Raw genomic sequence first — 23,627 nt, 5'->3', positions numbered from 1 at the left:
CTCGCTCTGACTCTGGGGACCGTCCCTCGTCCTCCCTCCCGGTCCAGGCTCTGCCCACGAGCAGACGGAGACCTCACATAGCTGTGGCCGGAGCGCAGCTACAGCCTGATCCGGTTCTGTTTGTTACATGTTACGAGAAAGTACCTCATGCGCATGATCAGAATCCCAAACTATTCAGGGGAAAGCCTCTCTCCTGCCACTCATCATCGTTGTTAGTATTTTATGGATCCTTCTAGAGCTTCTTAATGCACCCGCGGGGGGAAAAATCCCAGATTCTCATTTTACATCTTTTTAAAACACAAAAGCTGGCCTATTACGTACACGGTTATAAACCGTGTTTTTTTTTTTTTTTGGCTGATCTATGTTGGCGTCTCTTCCCTAGCGATTCAGAGACCCCGCCCTCGTTCCTTACTGTAGCTGCGTAGTGATTTCATCCTGTGACCGTGAATCCTAGAATTTGTTTGGACACTGCCCTGCCAGTGGGCACTCGGACTGTTCCTAACTTCCACCTCTTACAAACGATGCTGCTCTGACTCTAGGCCAATTTCCACATCTGCTAATACGATAAAATCCCAGAAGTAGAATCGCTGGACCCAGAGGTGTGTGCATTTGTAGTGTGATAGAAGCTGCCAGATTGTCCCTCCCCCGACCCCGGCTCACACCAGGGCACTCTCGTTAGCCGTGTGTGAGAAAACCTGTTGCCCCAAAGCCTTGCCAGTAGAGCGTATCGCCCGAGTCGGTGAATCGGGGAGGGGGGGGTGCCAGTTTTCTAGGTTAAAAGCGGATATCCCTGTGCACTTCTGATTTGCATTTTCCTTATGAATGCATTTCAGCAGGTTTTTGTAGCTGATGATAACATTTCTTTCTTTATGGATTCTCTGTTCAAATCTTTTTTTTTTTTAAGTTTATTTATTTTAGAGAGAGAGCAAGAGCAGGGGAGGGGCCGAGAGAATCCCAAGCAGGCTCCACAATGTCAACGCAGAGCCCAACTTGGGGTTTGATCTCACAAACCGTGAGATCATGACCATAACCAAGCGTCAGATGCTTCACTGACTGAGCCACCCAGGCGCCCCCTCTCTGGTCAACTCTTTTGCCCACTTTTCTGTTGGGATTGAGCCTTCTCGAGGAATTCCTTAACATTTTAGGGAGATTAACCCCTTGTTTGTGACACGAGTTAAAGATATTTTCCCCAGTTAGTAGTTTGTGTTTTCACCTGGCGTTGTGTGTGTGTGTGTGTACAAGTTACACAGTGCACTTTATTGTTCTTCCTGCGACTCCTGGACTTGGAGTCATTGACTCTAAGGAGATGAAAGAATTCTTGCACGTTTTCTTCTGGTGCTTCCTAGTACTTTTTCCTTGGTTCATAATTAACGTTCAGTCTGCTGGGAGTTTATCCCGGCGTCAGCCGCGCAGCATGGATCCGGCTCCTTTTTGTGCACCGCTCAGTTCCGTGTAGTAGCACCCGCCTTTTCTCCACTGCTTTTATCAAATACATAATTCCCGTATGTATTTGGACCTTTTTCTAGATTTTCCTGTCCCAGTGCTTTGATCTGGCTTTCTGTGTTCAGTATCCTACAGTTTCAGTTACTGAGGTTTTAGAAAGCTTATTTTGATCATCCTTACTGCTGGGCTCTGCCCCACCCCCACAACTCTCCCCCTTTTCCTGGCCATTATTTCATATGTATGCATTTGGGGTAACAGCTTTAATGAGACAGCGTGCATTCCACACAGGTCACCCTTTTAAAGTAAGTATACACTTCAGGGCGCCTGGGGGGCTCAGTCAGTCAAGCGTCTGATTCTTGATTTCGGCTCAGGTCATGGTCTCATGGTTCATGAGATCGAGCCCCACGTTGGGCTCTGTGCTGAGCGAGAAGCCTGCGTGGGATTCTCTGTCTCCCTCTGCCCCTCTCCACTGCACTCGCTCTCTCAGATTAAAAAAAAAAAAAAGCATATCCTTCAGTGTTTTTCAACGTTTTCCCAGATTTATGCAAACCATCACCACTGCTTTAGAACCTCTTCAGCACCCCAGATGGCCACCCCATAGCCATTAGCAGCCACTTCCCACTAATTCCTAACCCCCACCCACAGCCCAAAGCAACCGCTCGTCCACTTTACTAATTGCCTGCATCCCTTATAGAGTTGCCGGTTTAGGACATTTCATATAAGTGGAATCATTCACTTAGTATCACGTCTTCAGGGTTTGTCCGGTCTGTGTTGCACATCAGCACTTCGTTCCTTTTCGCTGCTCAATCCTGTTCCAGCGGATGAATTTATATTTATTTTTTGATATCACTTTGAGGAAGTAAAAAGAGCTGTTCAGATTTTTTGCCAGCTCGTGTTGCATTTCTGGATTGATAACGGAGAACTGGACCTCTTCTATGTTGAGACTTCCCCTGCAAACCCAGGGCCTTTCCCTGTGGTTGAACCCTTTATCCGTAACTTCTTGCAGGTTCCTCCTAAGGCTTAATTTTTTTTTAAGTTTATTTTGAGAGAGAAAGAGTAGGGGAGGGGCAGAGAGAGAGTGTGAGAGAAAAATCACAAGCAGCGTCCGCACTGCTGGTGTGGAGCCCGCATGGGACTTGAACCCACAAACCTTGAGATCGTGACCGGAGGCAAAACCAAGAGTCGGACGTTTAACTGGCTGAACTACCCGGCGCTCCTTTTAAGGCTTATTTTGAAGTTCTTCATATGTTTTGATGCCGCTATAAACATTTAGCTGCTATTTTATATCCTGTTTTGTCCCCTTAGACTGATATTCTATAAGCCTTTCTTTTTTATAAAGTAGTTTTTGTAAGTGATTATTTTAAAATAACTTTTTAGGGGTGCCTGAGTGGCTCAGTCCGTTAAGTGTCCGACTTCGGCTCAGGTCATGATCTTGTGGTTCATGGCGTCGGGCTCCGTGCTGACAGCTCAGAGCCTGGAGCCTGCTTTGGATTCTGTGTCTCCCTCTCTCTCTCTGCCCCTCCCCAGCTCACGCTCTGTCTCAAAAATAAACATTAGAAAAAAAAATTTTTAATTAAGTAAAATACCTTTTTAAATGATTGGTAGAAAATTCAGGAAATGTAAAAGGTATGCAGACATTTTAAAGCAATTATAATCCATACATTTTTTTTTTTCCTTTGTACCTATATGTAGGGCTCCATGCAAAAATCAGAGACCCCTCTAGGGGTCAGGGCACTGAAATCCTACTGCTGAGAAACCTCATGGCTACATAAAGGGACCAGAAGGTGGCCTGTACCTCACTTCCACCTTCCAGACCTCGTAAAGCACGTTGATTGGCTGGGCCAAATTTGCTGCCCCACCTTGAGAGTCTGGGGAGTAGAGTTCCAGCTGTAGAGGCCACAGGAGGAGGAGGGTGGAATGAAGAATGTGGGAGCCAGCCCATTGGGCACCTTTCCTTTTGTCTAGATTTTTATAAAGAATAGGAATTCAGAAAAACTTACCCATAATTCTCCATTTGGAGACTCTTGGTATACTTCTTGCTAGATTTTTTTTTCGCTTGTGCGTGTGTGTGTATAAATGTATATATGGACACCATTGTGCATAGAGAACAAAATTGGATTACACTAGAATACTGTTTGGTCTTTTTTTTTACTGAACATTACATTGTGCTTTTTAACGTGTCCTTTAAAAATCTGTCCAAAGTGTGACCTTGAGCAGCTGCATGTCTGGGTGGCCTTTGTCACTGTCCTCCACAGTAGCTAGGGCAGTGGGATGATAGCCCCGGAGTGACTTAGGAAGACTTGGGGCAGGAAGGAAGAGGATGCCTTGGAAAGACCTCACCTGCCTAGCCCTCCCTATGGCCACCTAGAGTCTCTGGAGAAGCCTCTGGGCTCTTGGTCCCTCACTGACCCCACGTGTCTGGCCTTCCCTAGGGCAGGAACATCATCGTGTTCTACGGCTCCCAGACGGGGACGGCGGAAGAGTTTGCCAACCGCTTGTCCAAGGACGCGCACCGCTACGGGATGCGGGGCATGGCTGCAGACCCTGAGGAGTATGACTTGGTGAGTAGTCCCCACTCCCGACCCTTCTCCTGGCTCCCCCAGTAGCACTGACCACGGCATCCGGATCGTGGACGTGTGTAAAGGGCGAGTCAGCCACAGGGACGGACGCGGACGGGCCTCTCCTGTCGTTTGTCCAGGCAGCCAGCTGGCCCCAGGCATGTGCGTGGGCGCCTGGCACCGCCCACGCTCAGCCTTCCCAGCTCGGCTCTGGGCGGGGAGGGCGGGGCGAGGGGATGCAAGTACGGGAGGGGGGCGTGGCCTGTTAATGAAGGGGTCTCAGCAGTCTGGGGAGGAGGGGTCTCCGCTTCTCCCTCCACCCCCCTGCAGCCATCTCAGGGAGCCCTTCACTGGGCTTTGAAATGAGGCTGCATTAACTGGTGTGTCTGGCCACTTGGGGAGGGGCCCGGGGAGCCTGAGGTTTGGGGGTAGAGGCCCCCATTTGCCGTGGACCTGTCGCTCCCTCCGGCTACCACTGGACTCAGTCTGAAGGACTCAGTGTCCCTTCCAGGTGCTCTGCCCCCAGCGTGGCGCCGAGGGACAGGCTCACCTTGCTCACTGTCCTCAAGGGATCGGTTCTCTGTCCTTCCCCTAACATGGAAGCAGCTCTCAAAAGCCCAAGAAACTTCTAGCCGTCTGCTTGCCCCTTTCTGGGTCAGGGAGCTAATGACAGCCAGGCCACCAGCCCCACAGAGACGCGGTGGACAGTAAGGGAAGAGGCTGACGGGCAGGAGGTCCTAGTTGCCATCTTTCTCCTCCCCTGATGGGGCTGCTGCCAGATGTACTTTCCCCCAAAACCAGTCTCTCCTGAGTTCACCACACGAGCTCTTCTGTCTCCCAAACCCCAACTGTCCCCCACCCGCTCCACCCCCACCCTTGGGTCTTGGGGACCGGCACCGCCGCCCGTCTGTCCGCAGACCTGGGTTTTAAGTTAGCCAGTAGCTGGTTAGGAATTTGCGAGAGCCCAGGCCCTGCTGTGGTCCCAGGACGTTGTGGGACCATGAGGTTCTCCCCCAGGGCCCGGTGCACAGAATCACGTTCTGCGCGCTGGCTGGTGGCCCAGAGCCCAGCCTGCTTCTGCCTGTCAACACCCAGGCCCTTACACGTGTTCTTTTGTGCCTGCTGTTCCCTTTCCTTTGGAAAGGCACTGGTTCAAATGTCAGCCCCCTCCATGCAGCCTTCTCCGACTGCTGGTGCCCCTTCCCAACGGAATCGTTCCCTCCCATCCCACAGCAGCCGCCCTGGGCAGGGCCTGGGCTCTCCTGTCTGCATCCCATCAGGCACACCCCTGACATAGGCTCAGTCACGGTCGCTGGGCCCGGGCCCTGCTCTTGTCTCTCCAGGCCGACCTGGGCAGCCTGCCGGAGATCGAGAACTCCCTGGCGGTGTTCTGCATGGCCACCTATGGTGAGGGGGACCCCACGGACAACGCACAGGACTTCTACGACTGGCTCCAGGAGACGGATATGGACCTCTCCGGAGTCAAGTATGCGGTGAGCCTCCCCATCTTCTCTCCCATGGCTTCTGCACCTTACGGTGCCTCTGGACCCTCAGTTCCCACCTTGTCCTGATGAGCCAGGGCAGGCCAAGGTGTCAGAACAGAGGCTTAGAGCGGGGGACCCGGCAGGGAGGGCTGCTCACAGGTCAGGCCTCTCTTCTGCCCTGGGCCCCAGTGCTGACAGTCCCTGCTCCCGGGTCCCCAGCCCCGCTTTGCTTCCGGGGGCACTATTTGCGGTAGACCAAAGACAAGAAGGGTGCAGCAGGCTGACCGCTGTAGGCCGGGCCAGGAACACCGGGCGGGGAGGGTGAATTGACCCTGCTGGCCGCCCAGGGTCGAGGCCTAGGGGCCACATGCCATTGAAACAAAGCCACTTCCGGGGGCCAGAGGTGGCCCGCCTCACAGTGCAAGTTGTCTGGAGGATATAGAGGCCCACGGGTGCGGTGTACCCTTGGGGGGCATGGGGGAAACCCACCCCTAACCGCTGACCAGGCCTCAAACCCGTCCCTGGGTCCACACAGGTGTTTGGTCTCGGGAACAAGACCTACGAGCACTTCAATGCCATGGGCAAGTATGTGGACAAGCGGCTGGAGCAGCTCGGCGCCCAGCGGATCTTCGAGCTGGGGATGGGCGATGACGATGGGAAGTGAGTGCCCGGGCCCCCCTCCCTGGAGCCCCGACCCCGGCCGGCATGTCTGGGGAACCCACAGGGTCAGGGCCGACTCTGGCACGTGAGGGGAGCGCAAAGCCACCTGTACAGGCATCACCGAGGGCAAGGGAAGGCCGGCGCCATCCCCCCCTCACTTTTCTACATCCTCTGGGCTCCCAGCACCCCTGCTTAGCACAGACACCCCAAATGCCACCTGGTGGCTCGGGCCCCATCCCAGGGGGCTCCTCGGGCTGGGCGGGGAGAGGGGCTCCCTGGGGCCGGCCTCATTCCCTCCTCCCGCCAGCCTGGAGGAGGACTTCATCACGTGGCGAGAGCAGTTCTGGCCGGCCGTGTGCGAACACTTTGGGGTGGAAGCCACCGGAGAGGAGTCCAGGTGAGTGTGTGTCCGCACACGGGGTGGGAGACCTGGCCCGCTGGGTTCCGGTGGGGACGCCAGGAGAAGCTGGCAGATGCTCAGTCACAGGACTAGGGGGTCCTGGGTCCTGCGTTAAGGCACTTGGGCTTTGCCTGGAAGGGACGGGCACTGGGGGGGCTTTCCTCACCTTCTCCCAGAATCGCCTCGAAGCCTGCAGCACCCCAGCCCTCCCACCATCCTCCGGACCCTCCCCACCTCACCCTGTCTCCCCTTGCCAGCATTCGCCAGTACGAGCTCGTGGTCCACACAGACATAGACGTGGCCAAGGTGTACATGGGAGAGATGGGCCGACTGAAGAGCTACGAGAACCAGAAACCGTGAGTAGGGAGCACGGTTGGGGGCCTGTGGCCGTGGGTGCCCCCAATGGCTGGCAGTCCTGTGAGTCCCTGCAGGCCCTTGCCCGTGAGTGGGTGTGGGTGGGAGCACCCATGACTTCACCTCCACCACACGGGAGGGCGTAAGGCCCAGAGCAGAGGAACAGAGGCGGGCCCACACCTAGGCCCTGCCCCCTGCCTCTCTCCCAGGGGTCCCTCAGGCCAGGGCGCGGCCACCAGGAGACAGACACTTGCTCAGTTTGTACTTAATGTGACATTTTGCTCTAAGTATCCGGGGGTGGGGAGGCCCCTACCAGTGCCTGGAGCAGGACATCCGGAGTATGGCTGTGGGTCCGGGTTGAACCCTGGCAGGAAGGACTCACTTTCTTAAAACCTGCCTCAGTATTTGGACTTTTTATCCAAAAACAGCATTCCTCTCTTGGGCCCCTGACTTGCCTTACCCCGGGGTGGTGCCCAGATTCCTGGAGCCACCCAGGAAAAAGTCCCCCTAACACCCTGAGGATTTAAGACCAGTGGCCCTGCTTTAACAGGAAACCCAACATTTCAGTGACTGTGCAGGCAGGACCCAGGCACCTTCTGTCGTAGGGAGCCATCTACAAGGGGCCTGGTCCTCCTGTGCACTCAGCCCACAAACAGGTAGTGGGTGAAGGGTCTCCCCCACATTTAGGAACCGGCTTCAGTTTCCTTATCTGTAAATGGAGACACTGATAACCTAGCTCTGCCCACTTCTGGGGGTCACTGGGGGCACTGCCTTGAATCTGGTTGGGAGAACCTTTTACATAATTGGAGAGGTTTCCTGGGGCCCTGGGAGGCTGGCTCTAAGGTTCCCTGTGTTCTGTGAAACCAGAAGGGTCCCTTGGGGGCAGGGAGATTCAGATTGAGGGCCTGGCCAATCACTGAGCTGCTCTCTTTCCCACCCAGCCCCTTTGATGCCAAGAATCCGTTCTTGGCTGAGGTCACCACCAACCGGAAGCTGAACCAGGGAACTGAGCGACACCTCATGCACCTGGAATTAGACATCTCAGACTCCAAACTCAGGTGCTGGCAGCCACCCCCTCCCCCAACCCACCCCTCTCAGAGCTTCCGGGCCCTGCCTTCCACCCCCTCCTGAGCCTCGAATCCACCCCCCCACCAACCCTAGGTATGAATCTGGGGACCATGTGGCCGTTTACCCAGCCAATGACTCTGCCCTGGTCAGCCAGCTCGGCAAGATCTTGGGTGCTGACCTGGACGTCATCATGTCCCTGAACAATCTGGACGGTGAGTCCTGGAATCGAGGCTGCCTGCCCTCCAGCCCGGGACCCGAGGCAGCCGGCAGGAATGGGCCCCTGGCAAAGCCGTAGATAGGTTGAGCTGCTTAAGCCCAAAGCCCTGGTGCCCTCGTGGCCCTCAGACACAAGACCCCACGATTCCAGGTTCTGGAACAGACTAGCTGGGCATCGGCCACTAACCCCAAATGCTTTTCCCCTCTCCCTGCAGAGGAGTCCAACAAGAAGCACCCCTTCCCCTGCCCCACCTCGTACCGCACGGCCCTCACCTACTACCTGGACATCACCAACCCGCCACGCACCAATGTGCTCTACGAGCTGGCACAGTACGCCTCGGAGCCCTCTGAGCAGGAGCACTTGCGCAAGATGGCGTCCTCCTCGGGCGAGGGCAAGGTAGGCCTGCTGCCGCCGCACCTGGGGAGCCACCACCTCAGCCCTGTCACCTGGGCCACGGCGCCTCCCCTCACTCCCCCCCAGGTCTCACCCCGCATTTGGCCTTCCCCAGGAGCTGTACCTGAGCTGGGTGGTGGAGGCTCGGCGGCACATCCTGGCCATCCTGCAGGATTACCCGTCCCTGCGGCCCCCCATCGACCACCTGTGTGAGCTGCTGCCTCGTCTCCAGGCCCGCTACTACTCCATCGCCTCATCCTCCAAGGTGCGAGGCCCAGCCCACGTAGGGAGGGCACAGCCGATGGGTGCCCTGAGCTGTGGCCCCAGCTCTGCCCCAAGTGCCTCATGTCCAGCGGGCTGGACCACGAGACTGCAAACGGCTCTCTACTGGTGTTGAGAGCCAGCCAGGACAGCTGCTGGAAAGGGGCTTTCGAGGTTTGGGCACCAGGAAGGGTGAGAAGAGCCCCCGTGCTGAGGAGGCTGGGGTGACAGGGCCAGGGGGGCAGGAGAGAAGGGCCTCAGGTGTCCTCACCCCTGCCCCACTCCCACCAGGTCCACCCCAACTCTGTGCACATCTGTGCCGTGGCGGTAGAGTACGAGACCAAGTCTGGCCGCATCAACAAGGGGGTGGCCACCAGCTGGCTACGGGCCAAGGAGCCTGCAGGGGAGAACGGCCGCCGGGCCCTGGTGCCCATGTTTGTGCGCAAGTCCCAGTTCCGCCTGCCCTTCAAGGCCACCACCCCTGTCATCATGGTGGGCCCTGGCACAGGGGTGGCACCCTTCATAGGCTTCATCCAGGAGCGGGCCTGGCTGCGGCAGCAGGGTAAGTGTGTGGGCATGGGGTGGGGTTCCGTGGGGTTCCGTGTGCCTGGGTACCTGCTCACCCCTGCTCACCGCCCCAGGCAAGGATGTGGGGGAGACGCTGCTCTACTACGGCTGCCGCCGGTCTGACGAGGACTATCTGTACCGCGAAGAGCTGACTCAGTTCCACAAGGACGGCTCCCTCACCCAGCTCAACGTGGCCTTCTCTCGGGAGCAGCCCCACAAGGTGAGGCCTCGGGCGGCCCCTCTGGGCTGGGCCTCAGGGCCGCGGGACCCGCCTCGTCACCGTGCCACCTCTGCCCACCCCTCCCCCCCCCACCCCAGGTCTACGTGCAGCACTTACTGAAGAGGGACAAGGAGCACCTGTGGAAGCTGATCCACGAGGGGGGCGCCCACATCTACGTCTGCGGGTGAGTGGGGGCAGAGGAGGGGAGGGGCGGGGTGGGGTTTGCCTGCCCGGGGTTGGGGGGGCCCCTTGCCCAGTGCCACCTCCATCCTGCCCCAGGGATGCTCGGAACATGGCAAGGGATGTGCAGAACACCTTCTACGACATTGTGGCCGAGGTGGGGGCCATGGAGCACGCCCAGGCCGTGGACTACATCAAGAAGCTGATGACCAAGGGCCGCTACTCCCTGGACGTGTGGAGCTAGGGGCAGCCCGGCCCTGCCCCTCAAGCCCCACAAACTTGCTTCTCCCTGTAATCACCTTCCTCGCTCCCTTCTGCCAGTCTCCTGGCTGATTTCTTGCCGCGGGAGGTGGGCCGAGGGACCGGTCCAGGCCCCAGACGCACCCTCTGGAGCACCCCGGCCCCAGGGCGTGTGGTCAGGGGAGACCAGGGCCTGTGTTTTGTGAACATCTCCGGCCCTTGGTGGCTGTACAGAAGGGGCTCTTCTCAGCTGAGCTGGGGCCCAGCCCCTCCGCATTATTTTCAATGACTGTAAATAATTTTAAATAATCTCTGGTCCTTGGAATAAAGTTCTGTTTTCTGTATTTTGACTGGTATTGCTTGAGCAGATCCGGGGCCTCCCCCTGGGTCTACTCAGACCCCCAGAGAGCAGCTCAGGAGCCCCGAGAACCCATGCTGTGGTGGCGCAGAGGCCCTGCCTCACCCTTCGGAGAGCACACGCCTCAAGCCACCTCTGTGCCGCTCTTCCTTTATTGAGGCTGCTGGCCCCCAGCTCCCCGCAGGCCTGGGCCATAGGCCCAGGCCCCTCCTCTCCAGCACAGCCTTTGGGGCCCACAGAGCCCACAACACCCCAGGGAGAGAAGAGACCCTCCCGGTTGAGGGGAGCCCCCTACCCCCTCAACACAGGGGCCAGAACCCGCTTCCAGGCCAGGGGTGTCGTAGGGAGCCGGGCGGGCGGGGGAAGGCCCAGGCTCATTCTTTCTTGCTCCCACGCCTCTGACTGTGGAATTTCTGGTGCACAACCCGCAGGGTGGTGAAGAAGTTGCCAAGGAAGAGTAGGAGGAAGGGGAAGCCGCACATGAGCACCTGGGGGAGGAAGCGGGGTCAGGACGGCGCCGGCCCTCCCGGCATGCCTCTCCGGCCCCCCCCCCCCCCCGCTCACCTGCCACTCCTTGCACTCAGGATCCCGGGCCAGGTTGAACAACGTCAGCGCGTTAAAAAGCTGCCAGAACTGGGAGGAATGGGAGGTTTCAAGCAGCAGATCCCGGTCCCCACTCGGGCCCAAAGCCAGAACACGGGGATGCCCAACCAGACGCGCAGGGGCAGGGACGACTTACGTGTCCAAAGAAAAGAAAGGGCAGCAGGAAGGTGAGGCCCCGCCACATCCAGGACTGGAAGCCCTCTGCGGGGAGGAAAGAGGACGGAGATGGGCATGGTCTCTCAGACCCACGTGGACAGGAGAGGACTTCCCTTTCCGGCCCCCCTGTCAGGGCTCCCAAGCAGGGCAGCCACGCCCGACTCACCCACAGTGAGGTCCATAGTGTGCCTCTCGCCCAGGGCCCGCAGGCGGTACAGGCAGCCGCTCTGGTAGTAATACTGCAGGAACTGCACAAAGCCTGGGGCGGGGGCATCAGAACCAGGCTGGGGCCCCAAGTCCTCGGCCCGCCCCTCCCCGTGGGGGATTCCTGAGCCGAGCGGGGCCCTCTGAGATACTCACTCTGGTACATGGAGAAAGACAGGAATTGGTTCCGGAACTTCTGGTACATGAGGCCGTCAGGCCTGAGGTAGAAAGAGGTGGGAAGGGTAAGGAGCTCGGGGGGCACCACCTTTCTGGCCCGCACTCACCCCCTCGACCCCCCAGGGCCTGGGAGCCAAGCCCTGCCACTCACCACGTCAGCATGACTCCTGACAGGAAGGTGGACACGTAATGATGGAAAACCCACCAGCCTTTGATCCTGCATACATAGGGAAGCCAGTGTCACTCCTGTCCCCTCAACCCCCAGGACTGGTGCTCAGGGACAGGGAGCAAGGCCGAAGCGGGAAGAAAGCAGCACCCCGGTCCAGTGCCTGCTTCTCGGGGGCCCGGGGCACGCACCCCCTCCCCGGGGAGCTCCAGCACCCGCCTCGCCCCCTCGCCCACCGGGAGCCGTTGTTGATGAGGATGCTCTCTCGGATGGTCAGCGTGCAGTAATACCAGACCAGCAGGAAGTTGAAGGCGGCGTCTGTCACCCTGAGGAGGGGACCGAGGGTTGGTGCCAGAGCCTGGAGGGGGGGCAGGGGCCTAGTCCTGAGCAGCGCACCCACCTGGAGTTGAGGAGGAAGCGGCAGGTGAAGGAGATGACGATGAGGATGATGGTGAGGTAGAGCTTGAACTTCTCGTACTCGTCCTTGTAGGCAAACCTGGGTGGGCACACACTCGTGGGACAGGCCGGGGTGCCGGCAGGGCCCACCCTCGCCTCCACCCGGAAGGGAGGCTCCTGTTCCAGACACACTTCCGCAGGAGGCACGGGCTGGCCCGGGACAGCGACCCCGGCGCTGACCGCTGCTGCGCCCCGAGGCTTAGCCGGGGCAGCTGGGGCAGGATGGAAAGGACCCGGGAGGGTGGCGAGCAGGGTGGGGACCCAGCCCACAACAACAAATTACTTAGCCTGCTTGCTCAGGAGTGTCACGTTGACATTGCCCAGAACCAGGCTCAGGTACAACCTAGGAGAGGGGACAGCAGGTGAGGAGAGGCTCCGACGGGGAGGGCAGCCAAAGGCGCAGAGCTGGGGCCGCCATCCCTACCCGGACTTCCCGTGGCCTAGGGTTCCGACCTTGGGGGTGCTGCGGACCCACTCGAGGGGAGGGAGACGCCAAGGCCCAGCCTCTCTGCCGGCTCCCCAGTCCCGCTCCAGGGTAAACCAGCAGCGTCCCCTCCCTGGTCTCTCCCCAGGGCCTCCAGGGCGGCCTGGCTCTCCCACCCTCCGGCAGCCGTGCCCACATCTCGGATCGCCCCTGCGAGCCCGGGGCAGGGCTCAGTGCCCGTGAGCGCGCACACCCGCTATCACCTCCTCCATTCCTGCTACCTGACAGCCTTCAGCCCCCAGTCCGCCCCGCCAGGGCCCCCTCCCGGCCCAGAAGGGCTCCCTCCGAAATTCAGCCTGTGCTCTGACCCTGAGCCTCCCAGGTGGGTTGCCCCATGTGGACCCTGGCCCTCTCTGAGGCTTCCAGACCCCCCAACCCCAGGCTCCTTTCCCAAGCCAGCTGAGGTTTCGAGCCCTCCTTGCACGTCAGCCACTTCGTCGACCCCGTAACCCCCAGCTCCCAATGCCATCCCTGCAGTGGCCTCGTCAAACCCTCCCTCCAGGCGGCTGACCTCTCCTGGGCCTCCCTCCTCACCCTCTCCGCACGCCCTCCCCTCACAAATGAGAAGGGCCCACGCCCAGCCCTGCCCACCTCCCCAGGGATTTCCCTTTACTGGGTCTCCCACTCCGAGGGTCCCACCTCCCCGAAGTAGATGTGCCCAGGTCTTCCCCAGGTACAAAGTAACACACTCGCACACACACACACACAAACGAGGGCGCAGCAAAAGCACTCCCCCACCCCCACCCCTAGGCCAAGTTCCAGTTGCTGGTTTCCCCTTCCACTCACAGCCAAGCTTGGGAAGAGCTGCCTAAATGTGCCCGTCCCCCAGCTCTTGGTCACCCGCTTACCAACTTCCACCTCCACCATCCTGTGGAGTGGTTCTCTCCAAGGCCGCCCTGACTTCCAGGAAACATTTCCCTTCCGTATGGCATCTGACCCCCCTGGGCCATCTGGTCTGAGGCTGCTGTCCCCTCCAGAAGGGGGGGCTGTCTTGCTGCCTGCGGTCTCTTTTACTCGGCCAAGGGTTGTACACCGTCCCCTGCCACTCTCCTCAGTGACGGTGGCTGATCTAAAGGTCCCTCTGCCCGGCCTACTGGGGCCGAAGCAAACTCCGAGGCCTGGTTTCCCCTCTGGTCGCCCACCACCTCCCTGAGCTCTGGCCAGACCTGCGGTTTCCACCCTCCCATGCCCGCCAGGCTCACTCCTTCGTGCTCCACGCTTTCCCTGACCTTCAGGTTGGGTGAGGCACCCCTCACTGTCCTCCTCTAGTTCTTGTCCTTCCTCCCCAAAGCACCCATCTCCGTGAACTGTCACTGTCACTCGTGCCATCTCCCGGACACAGGGCTGGGCCTGACTGTTCGGCCCAGAGTAGGTCGAGGGAACATTTGCCAGCCAAGCAACCAAAGGAAACTGCGCTTCAGGCCGCCGCCCAGGAGCATCTGTGAACGGAGCTTGGGGGAGGGGGTCTCACCCATTCTTCTTGGGCAAATAGGCCTCCATATCGAAGAAGAGGCCTTGGCGCTCCTTGATCTGGTTCTCCAGTTCCCGTGCAGCCTCCTCAGCCTCCGACTGAAGGGAGGGTTTGCATCTGCAGGTAGACAGAAGCCAGAGTCAGGGCAGGGGGCCCCCAGGTATCCCCAGCCGACACCCGTGGGGCAGGAGGGTCAACAGGACCCAGCGAGGGGAGACGCCACGCCCGGGACACTCAGGAGTCAGTGCCAGCTCTCCCCCCAACCCAGATCCGACACCCACTCCCCAGCCCTAGGCCAGGGCAGTATGGGAGGCATGGGGGACTATGGAAGCGGCGGGGGAGGGTCCTAACTTCTTCAGGACAAGAGCCAGCTCCTGGAGCCGCTTCTTCTGCCGAGTGATAGAGCTGGTACAACTGTTCTGCAGCTTGATCAGCTCCTCCAGCTTCAGGCGGTACAGCCGGTGGGTCTCCTGGGGAGCAGGCAGGGGAAGGCTCAGGCTGGTTAGAAGGCCCCTGAGCCAGCGCCTGCTGGACAGGGCGTGGGGCAGAGACGCCCCAGGGGCTCCTCTGGAGGGTCTGAGAAAGAAAGGAGACAGCCGGCCCAAGGACCTCCCTGAGGTTGCCCTCTCCCCAAGGCAGGCAAGGGGATGGGGCTCCTCCTCAAAGCCCAGAGGCCATCACGACCCCCTTGTCCCAGAAACAGACTAGTTTCTGAAAGTTTCTTGGTCTCAGCCCACCTACTAGTTGTTCCCACCTCGAGTTCAGATTCTAGGCCCAAGGTCTACCTTCTGGACCAATCAGGCTGCCTGAAGCCATTCTGGTCCTCTCGGATCCTCCTGCCTACCCGGCCTGCTAGCACAGGGGAGCTGAGGTTGTCCAAGACGCCTGCTGCTCTGGCACTCCCCGCATCTGCTTCCCAGGTTAAAGGTCATCAGGCTCCAGCCCTTAGACCTCCAGCTGTAAGATCAGTCCTTCTACCCCTCCCCCAGCACCTTTGGCCCAAAGCTTCCCAGAGCACTTTGCCCTGGTGGGTGAGTTTCCAGAGGAGAAGCCTGGAGACAACCATAGGAAGTGTGAGGAAGGTCAGACAGGGGTGGCCAGGCTGGGAGACTAAGTCTGCCCTGCTCAGGACTCCAGGAGAAACTTTAGTGACAGTAGCCTTGGCCAGGCCCAGGCTGGGCTACAAGGCTTCAGTGCAGACAGGAAGGAGCTGGAACCAGTACAGGAGAGATAAAGCCATGACCAAGTACCCAGCCAGCCTAGGTACTCTACCCTTTCTAGGTCTTCTTTTGTTTCTCCTGGCCCAAAGGGGCCACCGCACCCCCCTCAGAACCCAACACGTGCTACATCTGCCACCCCTACCAACCAGTTTCTCCTGTCCAGAGGAGACCAGCAGCCTTCACCCCTCCCCTCGGGGCTCCCCACAGAACAGCACAGGGTGCATACAAGTCAGATCCAGACACTTCCTCCCATGGCTCCCTACTGGTATCAGAAAGATTCCGATTCCATCCATGAGGTCCCTGCAGGGTCTGGCCCACCCACTTCTCCCCTCACTCTCTTTACAGTAGCCACATAGTCCTGCCTCCGTAGCTGCTGTCCTTCACCCTGGATGGGCCCCGCCCCCATCCAGGCACTTCACCTACACACCACTACCCTGCCTCCCGGGGGAGCCCAGACCTCCCAGCGCTGTCCTAGGGCGGGGACCGCGCTGCTGGCGCTGCTCTGGCTCCAGCCGTGCCGGCGCCCGAGGCATGTTTGCGAGGTGACCGACCCAAGACTGGGCCTGGCCGGCTTTGACTCAGGAGGCCGCTCTCCTGGGAGAGGACGGGGCAGGGACCTCTTTCCGAGGCCCCCGCACAAGGCCCCAGGTCCGCTAGGTGCAGCGGGTCCCCACCAGGATCGCAGCGGCAGTGCCGGCGATGGGGGCTGCCGCCGGACACTCATTTGAGGCCGAGAGGAGGGTCCAGCTAGGGCCACCAGCACCCAGGGCCTCCTCGCCCTCGGGTGCCACGCCAGCGTCCTCGACCCTTGGCCCTGAGCCCCCACTGCCTGACCCAGGGCTGCCCGACCCTTGACCTCGAGCCAGAGGGACGTGGCTCTGGGCCAATGGACGCCCGCACTGGCACTCACCTGGAGGCTCTGGAAGTCCTGCTGCAGCTCCTCCCAGTCCCGCAGGCAGTCGCCTAACGGGCCCGGGGCCGGGGGGTGCATGGCTGCCGGGCCACAAGCCGGACAAGCCGAGTCTTGGGACCTCGCCGCAACCCCGGCCCGCCCGAGGCGCCTCAGCCTCCTCCGCCGCCGCCCCCGTCCGCTTCCGGGCTCGCGCCGCCAAGACCACCAATGGGAAAAGGCCTGAAGCTACCAGAGCGCTAGCCCCGCCCCCTGCCTGAGCCAATCCGAGCCCTGGGCGGGGCGGGGGCGGGGCCACGTGTGCTGGGGCGCTCTCCCCGCCGCTCGCAGCTCACAGCCCATCCTGGGGCTGGCGCGCGCCGGGGTCGCCGGCTCCGGCTCCGGCTCCACGGGATCATGCCAGCCACGTGCTACGCCCCGCAGAGCTCCGCCCGGTCACGCTGACAGTAAACTGAAGCCCACGGTGGTGACCCCTGCCTCAAACACTTTCGTCCTTGGGAAAGCAGCACCTCTGCAGGAAGAGGATTCCAAGCCTCTCTTCTGGCTTGGATTTTTACAGCGGCAGCCTTACGGTCTCCCAGCCTCCAGACTCACCGCTACACTCCTTGCAGGAGCCACCAGACTGCCCGTCCTAACACACAAGGCTAATCCCCACCAGGTCCCCAAAGAAAACGTGCCAGCGGCTCTGCCCTTCCTACCAGGAGGTCCCTAACCCACAGAGCCATTGTTTGCAGCCTTCCCAAACTCTGTTCCAGTTCCTAGCCCAACGGATTTCAGGCCTGAGCTGGCTGGAAAGCCCTTATCCGTCGGGCAAAACCCCACTCCTTGAGGGCTTGGGCTTCCGTTGGGGAGCAGGACAATTTCACCCTTCTGCAAAGAGTCCTGGAAGGTGAGATGGCCTTCACCTCTAGGTCCCTCCCCAGCCGCACGTGGGTGGCAGAGAATGTTGGCTGACTGAACAGGGGCAGACATCCCAAATTCCCTGTCAGTCCCATCGTCTGTGCCATCTCCTGACTTGTGCTGTGGGTGCTTCCAGGGCTTGGAAGCACATTCCGAAGAAAATCCCCCTACGACCTGAGGAATTTCTAGAAGCATGGGTGTGGGAGATAGGAGCGGTGGAAATCTCTTCTTGGGGAAGCCAGCCAGGAGGAAACGAGTGGGGGAGAAGGAAAGGAACTCTCAAGAAGCCATCAGACTGGCTGGGGAGTTCTAGGACCAGGGATGAGGCAACGGTGTGCCCCGTGCCAGAAACCTGTCAGAACTGTGGAGACTGACACCTGGGCTAAGGCTGGGCCTGGCATCTCTGGAGCTGGGGGGGGGGGGGGGGGGAGATGGGGATCTCTGCCCGTAGGTGGGCACTGTGACACCCCTGTGGACCAACGTAAGGCAGTTCCCCTGGAACTCCTCCCAGATAGCCTCCAAAGGGTCCAAATCACCGGGGCGTGTGGGATAGCTGTTCAGACAGCCAAATGCTTTTCCAGAGGCAGCCTCAGGAGTGCAGGAAGGGTGTCCAGGATGACCCAGGGATGGGGGGATTCCTGCTGAGTCTTGCCTGCTCTGTGGCATGAAGGAGGAGCCGGAGAAGAACCACTACAGGAGGCTGCTACATGACTTCAGGCAGCAAAGGCCTTCTCTTTCCACACCAACCTGGTTACACAGCCTGGCCCAGTACCCACAAGAAGCCCCCAAGCGAGGTTCTTCGGGACCCATAGCTGGGCCACAGAGGAGATCAGTAGAGTGGATCCAAGATGTCTGTGACACGGTCTCCGAGGACGACCTTCTCCCACTCTGACAGCTGAGCCACCAAGCCCCGGTTTGGACGCATGTTGGTTTTACACTTCTTGACGTAGGCCCAGGACTTCTGTCAATGCAAGGAGAGAAAGCAGACCTCAGGGACTGGACCTGAGCCCTTCCACCTCTATCACAGCCAGCTCAGGAGGGACAGGAGGCACCTGCCCGTGGGCCAGCAACACGGCTTAATGGCTGGACACAGAAGCAGCAGCAGCCTGGAGTTAATACATCAGGGCAAGGAGTCATAGGAGCTGGCTCTGCTTTGAGCAGGCACCTCTGCGCATCTGCTGCTGGATATGGAGGCAGAGATCATTCTTAGTTCAGACGGCTCCTGTGAAGGCTGAGACAACAGGGGTGAAAGCTTCTGTGGGCAGGAGAGTACCATGCCCATGCCCGGCACACAGTGCGGCCCCAACAAAGGTTGGCATTGTGAACGGCTAAATGAATGGAAAGGGGAAGGGAACTGTGGGGAAATTCTCTGAAGAAGGGAACTTGCAACTGCTTTCCTTCAGGTGTCCACCTTAAAATGAAGGAAGGGTCATTACCCGAAGGAAGAGGACAAACTGGTCTCTATCTGGGTTGAGGACAGAGGAAAAAGGAAAAATGGGCCTCAGCAAACTAGGAACCGAAAAAACATACCTCAACATAATAAAGGCCAAATAGGACAAGCCCACGGGTAATACCATACTCAACGGTGAAAGACTGAAAGCTTTTCCTCTAAGATCAGGAACAAGACAAGGATGCCAGCTTGCACCACCTCTATTCCACATTGTACTAGAGGTCCTAACCAGAGAGAGGAAGGGAGGGAGGGAGGGAGGGAGGAAAGAAGGAAGGAAGGGACACCCAAATTGGAAAGGAAGAAGTAAAATTACCTCTGTTTGCAGGTGACATGATTTTATGTGTAGAAAACCTTAAAGATTACACCAAAAAATCTGTTAGAATAAATGAATTTAGCAAAGTTGCAAAATTACAAAACCAACACTCAAAATTAGTTGTATGTCTATGCACTAACAACAAATGATCTCAAAAGTAAACTAAAAACAAAATTCCATTTACAGTGGCATCAAAAGGAATAAATACTTAGGAATAAACTTAACCAAGGGGGCGAAAGACCTGTAACCTAAAAATAATAAAATATGCTGTAAGGTATTTTAAAAGACACAGATGGGGCGCCTGGGTGGCTCAGTTGGTTAGGCGTCAGACTTTGGTTCAGGTCATGATCTCGCAGTTTGTGGGTTCAAGCCCTGCATCGGGTTCTGTGCTGACAGCTCGGAGCCTGGAGCCTGCTTCTGATTCTGTCTCCTCTCTCTCTGCCCCTCCCCCGCTCATGCTCGGGGTCAGTCTCTCTCTCTCTCTCTCTCTCTCTCTCTCTCTCTCTCTCTCTCTCTCTCTCAAAAATAAATAAACATTAAAAAAAAATGGAAAGACACAAATAAATGGAAAGACAGCCCGTTCACATGGACAGGAAGCCTTGATACTGTTAGGATGTCAGTACTACCCAAAGTGATGTATAGATTTAATACAATCTCTACCAAATCCCAACAGCATTTCATGCAGAAATTGAAAAGCCCATCCTATAATTCTTATAGAATCTCAAGGGACCCCCCACATAGCCAAAACAGTCTTGAAAGAAAGAGAACAGCACTGGAATTCTCATATTCCCTGATTTCAAATCTCTGAAGCTATTACAAAACTATAGTAATCAAAAACAGCGTAGTAGTGGGATAAAGATAGACATTTAAGCCAAAGGAATAGGACAGACAGCCCAGAAATAAGCTCTTGTATACGTGGCCAAATGGTTTCAAGGAGGGTGCCAAAACCATTCAATGGAGAAAGCGCAAGGGGTGCTGGGAAAACTGGATACCCACATGCAAAAGAGTCAAGTTGAACACTTAACCTTACATCATATACAAAAATTAACTCAAAAACAATTGAAGACCTAAGTGTGAGAGCTTACACTACAAAAATCTTAGAAGAAAACATAGGAGAAAAATTTCGTAACACTGGATTTGGCAATGATTTCTTGGATAGGATACCAAAAGTACAGGGGATTAAAATGGACAAATTGGACAAATCAAAAACAAACAAACAAACAAACAAAACAAAACTTCCGTGCATCAAAAGACACAATGAGCAGAGTGAAAAGGCAAGCCACAGTTTGGGAGGGAACATTTTCGAGGGTTATATCTGATTGATATCCAGGTGCTAATATGAACAATATAGAAAGAACTCCTAAAACTCAACAAAAAACCAAACAGCCCAATTGAAACGTAAGCAAAAAACTTGAATAGACATTTTCCAAAGAAGATACGTGAATGGTCAATTAGCACATGAAAACACTTGCTCGCCATCACCAATCATTAGGGAAATGCAAATCAAAACTATAGTAAGATAATGCCTCACTCCTATTAAGATGGTTATAATATTAAAAGAAAAACAACAAAAAACAACAACAAGCACTGGTGAGGATGTGGAGAAAAGGGAATCCTCGTGTACTATTGGTGGGAATGTAAAATGGTACAGCCATGGTGGAAAAACAGTATGGAGATTCCTCAAAAAATTAAAAACAGAGATACCATATGATCCAGCTATACACCCCAAAGAATTGAAAACAGGGTCTTGAAAGAGATATTTGTACACCCATATTCGTAGCATCATTATTCACAATACCTCAAACACGGAGGCAACCCAAGTGTCCATCAACGGATGAATGGGAAAACAAAATGTGGCATATATACACAATGGAATGTTATTCTATCTTTAAAAAGAAGGAAATTCTTGGGGCACCTCGGTGGCTCAGTCGGTTGGGCGTCCGACTTCGGCTCAGGTCATGATCTCGCAGTTTGTAGGTTTGAGCCCTGCGTCAGGCTCTGTGCTGACAGCTCAGAGCCTGGAGCCTGCTTCGGATTCCGTGTCTGTGTCTCCCCTTCTCTCTCTGTCCCTTCCCTGCTCATTCTCTGCCTCTCTCCCTCAAAAACAAATAAACATTAAAAAAAGTGTTTTTAAAGAAGGAAATTCTGACACGCTACAACATGGATGAACCTTGAGGACATCGTGAGAAGTAAAATAAGCCAGTCAACAAAAGAAAAAATACTGTGTGATCTACTGATATGAGGTAACTAGCAGAGTTAAAGTCATAGAGACAGGAAATAGAATGATGGTTGCCGGGCTTGGGGGGAGGGGAGAATGGGGAATTACTGTCTAATAGAGCTTAAAAGAGTTTCAGCTTTACAAGATAAAAACAGTTATGGGGATGGATGATGGTAATGGCTGTACAACACTAGAAAGTATTTAAAGATTTAAAAAAATTTTATTTGAGAGAGAGAGAGAGAGCGAGAGCGAGAGAGAGCGAGCCCAGGTGGGGAAGAGGGGCAGAGGGAGAGAGAATCATAAGCAGTCTCCACCCTTAGCACAGAGCCCAACACAGGGCTCAATCCCATGACCTTGGGATCATGACCTGAGCCAAAATCAAGAGTTGGACACTCAACCAACCAAGCCACCCAGATGCCCCTAGAAAGTATTTAATACCACTGGACTGTACACTTTTTCAAAATGGTTAAGATGCACATAAGTAAATAAATGGTTAAGATGATAAGTGTTACATTATGTGTATTTTAACACAATAAAAAGAAAAAAACTGCAACGAGATATCACCTTACACCCATTAGGATGGCTACTATTTAAACAACAACAACAACAACAGAAAATAGGAAGTGTTAGTGAGGATGTGGAGAATCTGGAAACCTGGCACAGCATTGGTGGGAATGTAAAATGGTGCAGCCGCTGTGGAAAACAGTACAGCGATTACTCAAAAAAGTAAAAATAGAATTACCATACGATCCAGCCATTCCACTCTGGGTGTACACCCAAAATAACCAAAAGCAGGTGGCCAGTGGGGCTTGTGTTTATGGGTTCAACAGGACAGTAGCAAACAAAGAAATAGTTCTTACCTGGCTATCATCCCAGTGGCTCAGCATAAAAGGAGCAGACAGAAATGCCTATGTTCCCATCTTCCCCTGAAACGGGTATATTTGCATACTGTTTAAGCTGCTGCCTGAAGGTCAGGCTTCCAATCAGCCCGAATCTAGATGCAGACTAAGATCCTCCCCTGGACCCCTGACAGGTCTTGGCACACCCTCAACTATGGGGAGCCACTAAGAACAAAGCAAGCTGCTTTGACAATCAAAAAGGTGTGAGAGACAACCAAGAAATAGGGAAGGGTTGAACAATAAGGTTCATTTCCTACACCAGGCCATTCCTTCAAGACTGGGAGAGGTGGCTGTTTTCCCCACTGCATAGAAACCAACAGAGTCAAGGAAAATGAAAAAAACAAACAGAGGAATACATTCCAAATGATTGATATCCAGGTGCTAATATGAAGAATATAGAAAGCGCTCCTAAAACTGAACAACAACAAAAAAAAACACCCCAATTGAAACATAAGCAAAAAACTCGAATAGACATTTTCCCAGAGAAGATACATGAATTGTCAATAAGCACATGAAAATATTTGCTCACAAGATAAATCTCACAAAACAAGATAAAACCTCACAAAAACATCCTCATGAAATGGGGATAAGTGATTCACCTGATCAAGAGTTGATGTCATAAAGACGCTCACCGAGGTTCTCCTGAACCCCCTTGGTGGGAATTCCAGCTAAGAGACAGAAAACATAAGAAAGTACCAAACAGAAATCACGGAGCTGCGGGATACAGTAACTAAACTGAAAAAGTACAACTACAGGATTCAACTGCAGACTACATGAAGTGGAAGAAAGGATCTGTGGACTCAAAGACAGTGCAGTGGAGTGCATCCAATCAAAGCAGCAACAGAAGAAGGCGAAGGCGAAGGCGAAGGCGAAGGCGAAGGAGAAGGAGAAGGAGAAGGAGAAGGAGAAAAGGAATGATGAGGAGAAGAAGGACAAGGAGGAGAAGAAGGACAAGGAGGAGGAAGAAGTGGGGGAGGAGGAGGAGTAGGAGGAGGAGGGGGAGAAGGAAAAGAAGGAGGAGGAGGAGGAGGAAGAGGAGAAAGAGAAGGGGGAGGAAGAAGAGGAGAAGGAGGAAGAGGAGGGGAAGGAGAAGAAGGAGGAGATAGAAAAGAAGAAGGCAGAAGAGAAGGAGGAGGAGGAGGAGGAGGAGGAGGAGGAGGAGGAGGAGGGGAAGGAAGAGGAGGAGAAAGAGGAAGAGGAGAAGGAGAAGAAAAGAAAAACAAGAATACCTTAAGGGACTTATGGGCAATATCAAGAAGATCAATGTTCGCAGTACAGGGGTCCCAGAAGGAGAAGAAAGAGAAAGGGACAGAAAACTTATTTGAGGAAATAACACCGAAAACTTCTCTAACCTGGAAAAGGAAACAGATACCCAGAGCCCAGAGAATTCTAAAAGAGAGGAACCCAAAGATCCACACCAAGACATATCACAATTAGTTAATCAAAAGTTAAAGACAACGAGGGAATGTTAAAAGCAGCAAAGGAAAAACAACTTGGTACACACAAGGAAGCCCCATTAGACTCTCAGCAGTTTTCCAGCAGAAACGTAGCAAGCCAGAAAGAAGTGACATGATATATTCAAAGCTGAAAAAAAAAC

General features: G+C 55.7%; 3 protein-coding genes across 8 annotated transcripts in view; 1 reads left to right on the top strand and 2 right to left on the bottom strand.

Annotated features, from left to right (window-relative positions):
- POR (cytochrome p450 oxidoreductase) overlaps positions 1-10,389 on the top strand; it is a 62,658-nt gene extending 52,269 nt beyond the window's left edge. For both annotated transcript variants that reach the window (XM_045047792.1, XM_045047793.1), the window contains 13 exons: positions 3,876-4,004; positions 5,345-5,494; positions 6,021-6,145; positions 6,453-6,542; positions 6,803-6,901; positions 7,841-7,957; positions 8,061-8,179; positions 8,399-8,580; positions 8,693-8,842; positions 9,130-9,400; positions 9,480-9,625; positions 9,724-9,809; positions 9,905-10,389. In XM_045047792.1, coding sequence (XP_044903727.1) covers positions 3,876-4,004; positions 5,345-5,494; positions 6,021-6,145; positions 6,453-6,542; positions 6,803-6,901; positions 7,841-7,957; positions 8,061-8,179; positions 8,399-8,580; positions 8,693-8,842; positions 9,130-9,400; positions 9,480-9,625; positions 9,724-9,809; positions 9,905-10,049 — 1,809 coding nt within the window. In that variant the 3' untranslated portion in view covers positions 10,050-10,389. The remainder of the gene's footprint in view (positions 1-3,875; positions 4,005-5,344; positions 5,495-6,020; positions 6,146-6,452; positions 6,543-6,802; positions 6,902-7,840; positions 7,958-8,060; positions 8,180-8,398; positions 8,581-8,692; positions 8,843-9,129; positions 9,401-9,479; positions 9,626-9,723; positions 9,810-9,904) is intronic.
- Positions 10,390-10,539: 150 nt separating this feature from the next.
- TMEM120A (transmembrane protein 120A) lies at positions 10,540-16,448 on the bottom strand. The gene is made up of 12 exons (XM_023246748.2): positions 16,251-16,448; positions 14,472-14,590; positions 14,121-14,237; positions 12,449-12,508; positions 12,110-12,205; positions 11,946-12,035; positions 11,695-11,760; positions 11,523-11,584; positions 11,329-11,421; positions 11,143-11,207; positions 10,968-11,036; positions 10,540-10,891 (listed from the first exon to the last, which is right to left on the bottom strand). The coding sequence occupies exons 1-12, from the start codon at positions 16,329-16,331 to the stop codon at positions 10,778-10,780; spliced, it is 1,032 nt and encodes a 343-aa protein (XP_023102516.1). The 5' UTR covers positions 16,332-16,448; the 3' UTR covers positions 10,540-10,777.
- A 1,410-nt stretch (positions 16,449-17,858) lies between these two features.
- STYXL1 (serine/threonine/tyrosine interacting like 1) overlaps positions 17,859-23,627 on the bottom strand; it is a 73,242-nt gene continuing 67,473 nt past the window's right edge. For 4 of the 5 annotated variants that reach the window (XM_006942027.5, XM_045047795.1, XM_006942026.5 and 1 more), the window contains exon 9: positions 17,859-18,111. In XM_006942027.5, the coding sequence (XP_006942089.2) occupies positions 17,980-18,111 (132 nt within the window). In that variant the 3' untranslated portion in view covers positions 17,859-17,979. Of the gene's footprint in view, positions 18,112-21,991; positions 22,058-23,627 lie in introns of all 5 variants that reach the window. The other variant, XM_023246750.2, reaches the window with a different exon arrangement.

This window comes from Felis catus, chromosome E3 (genome assembly GCF_018350175.1).
Source record: "Felis catus isolate Fca126 chromosome E3, F.catus_Fca126_mat1.0, whole genome shotgun sequence".
Classification (NCBI taxonomy): domain Eukaryota; kingdom Metazoa; phylum Chordata; class Mammalia; order Carnivora; family Felidae; genus Felis; species Felis catus.
This window is presented reverse-complemented; position numbering and strand designations above follow the sequence as displayed.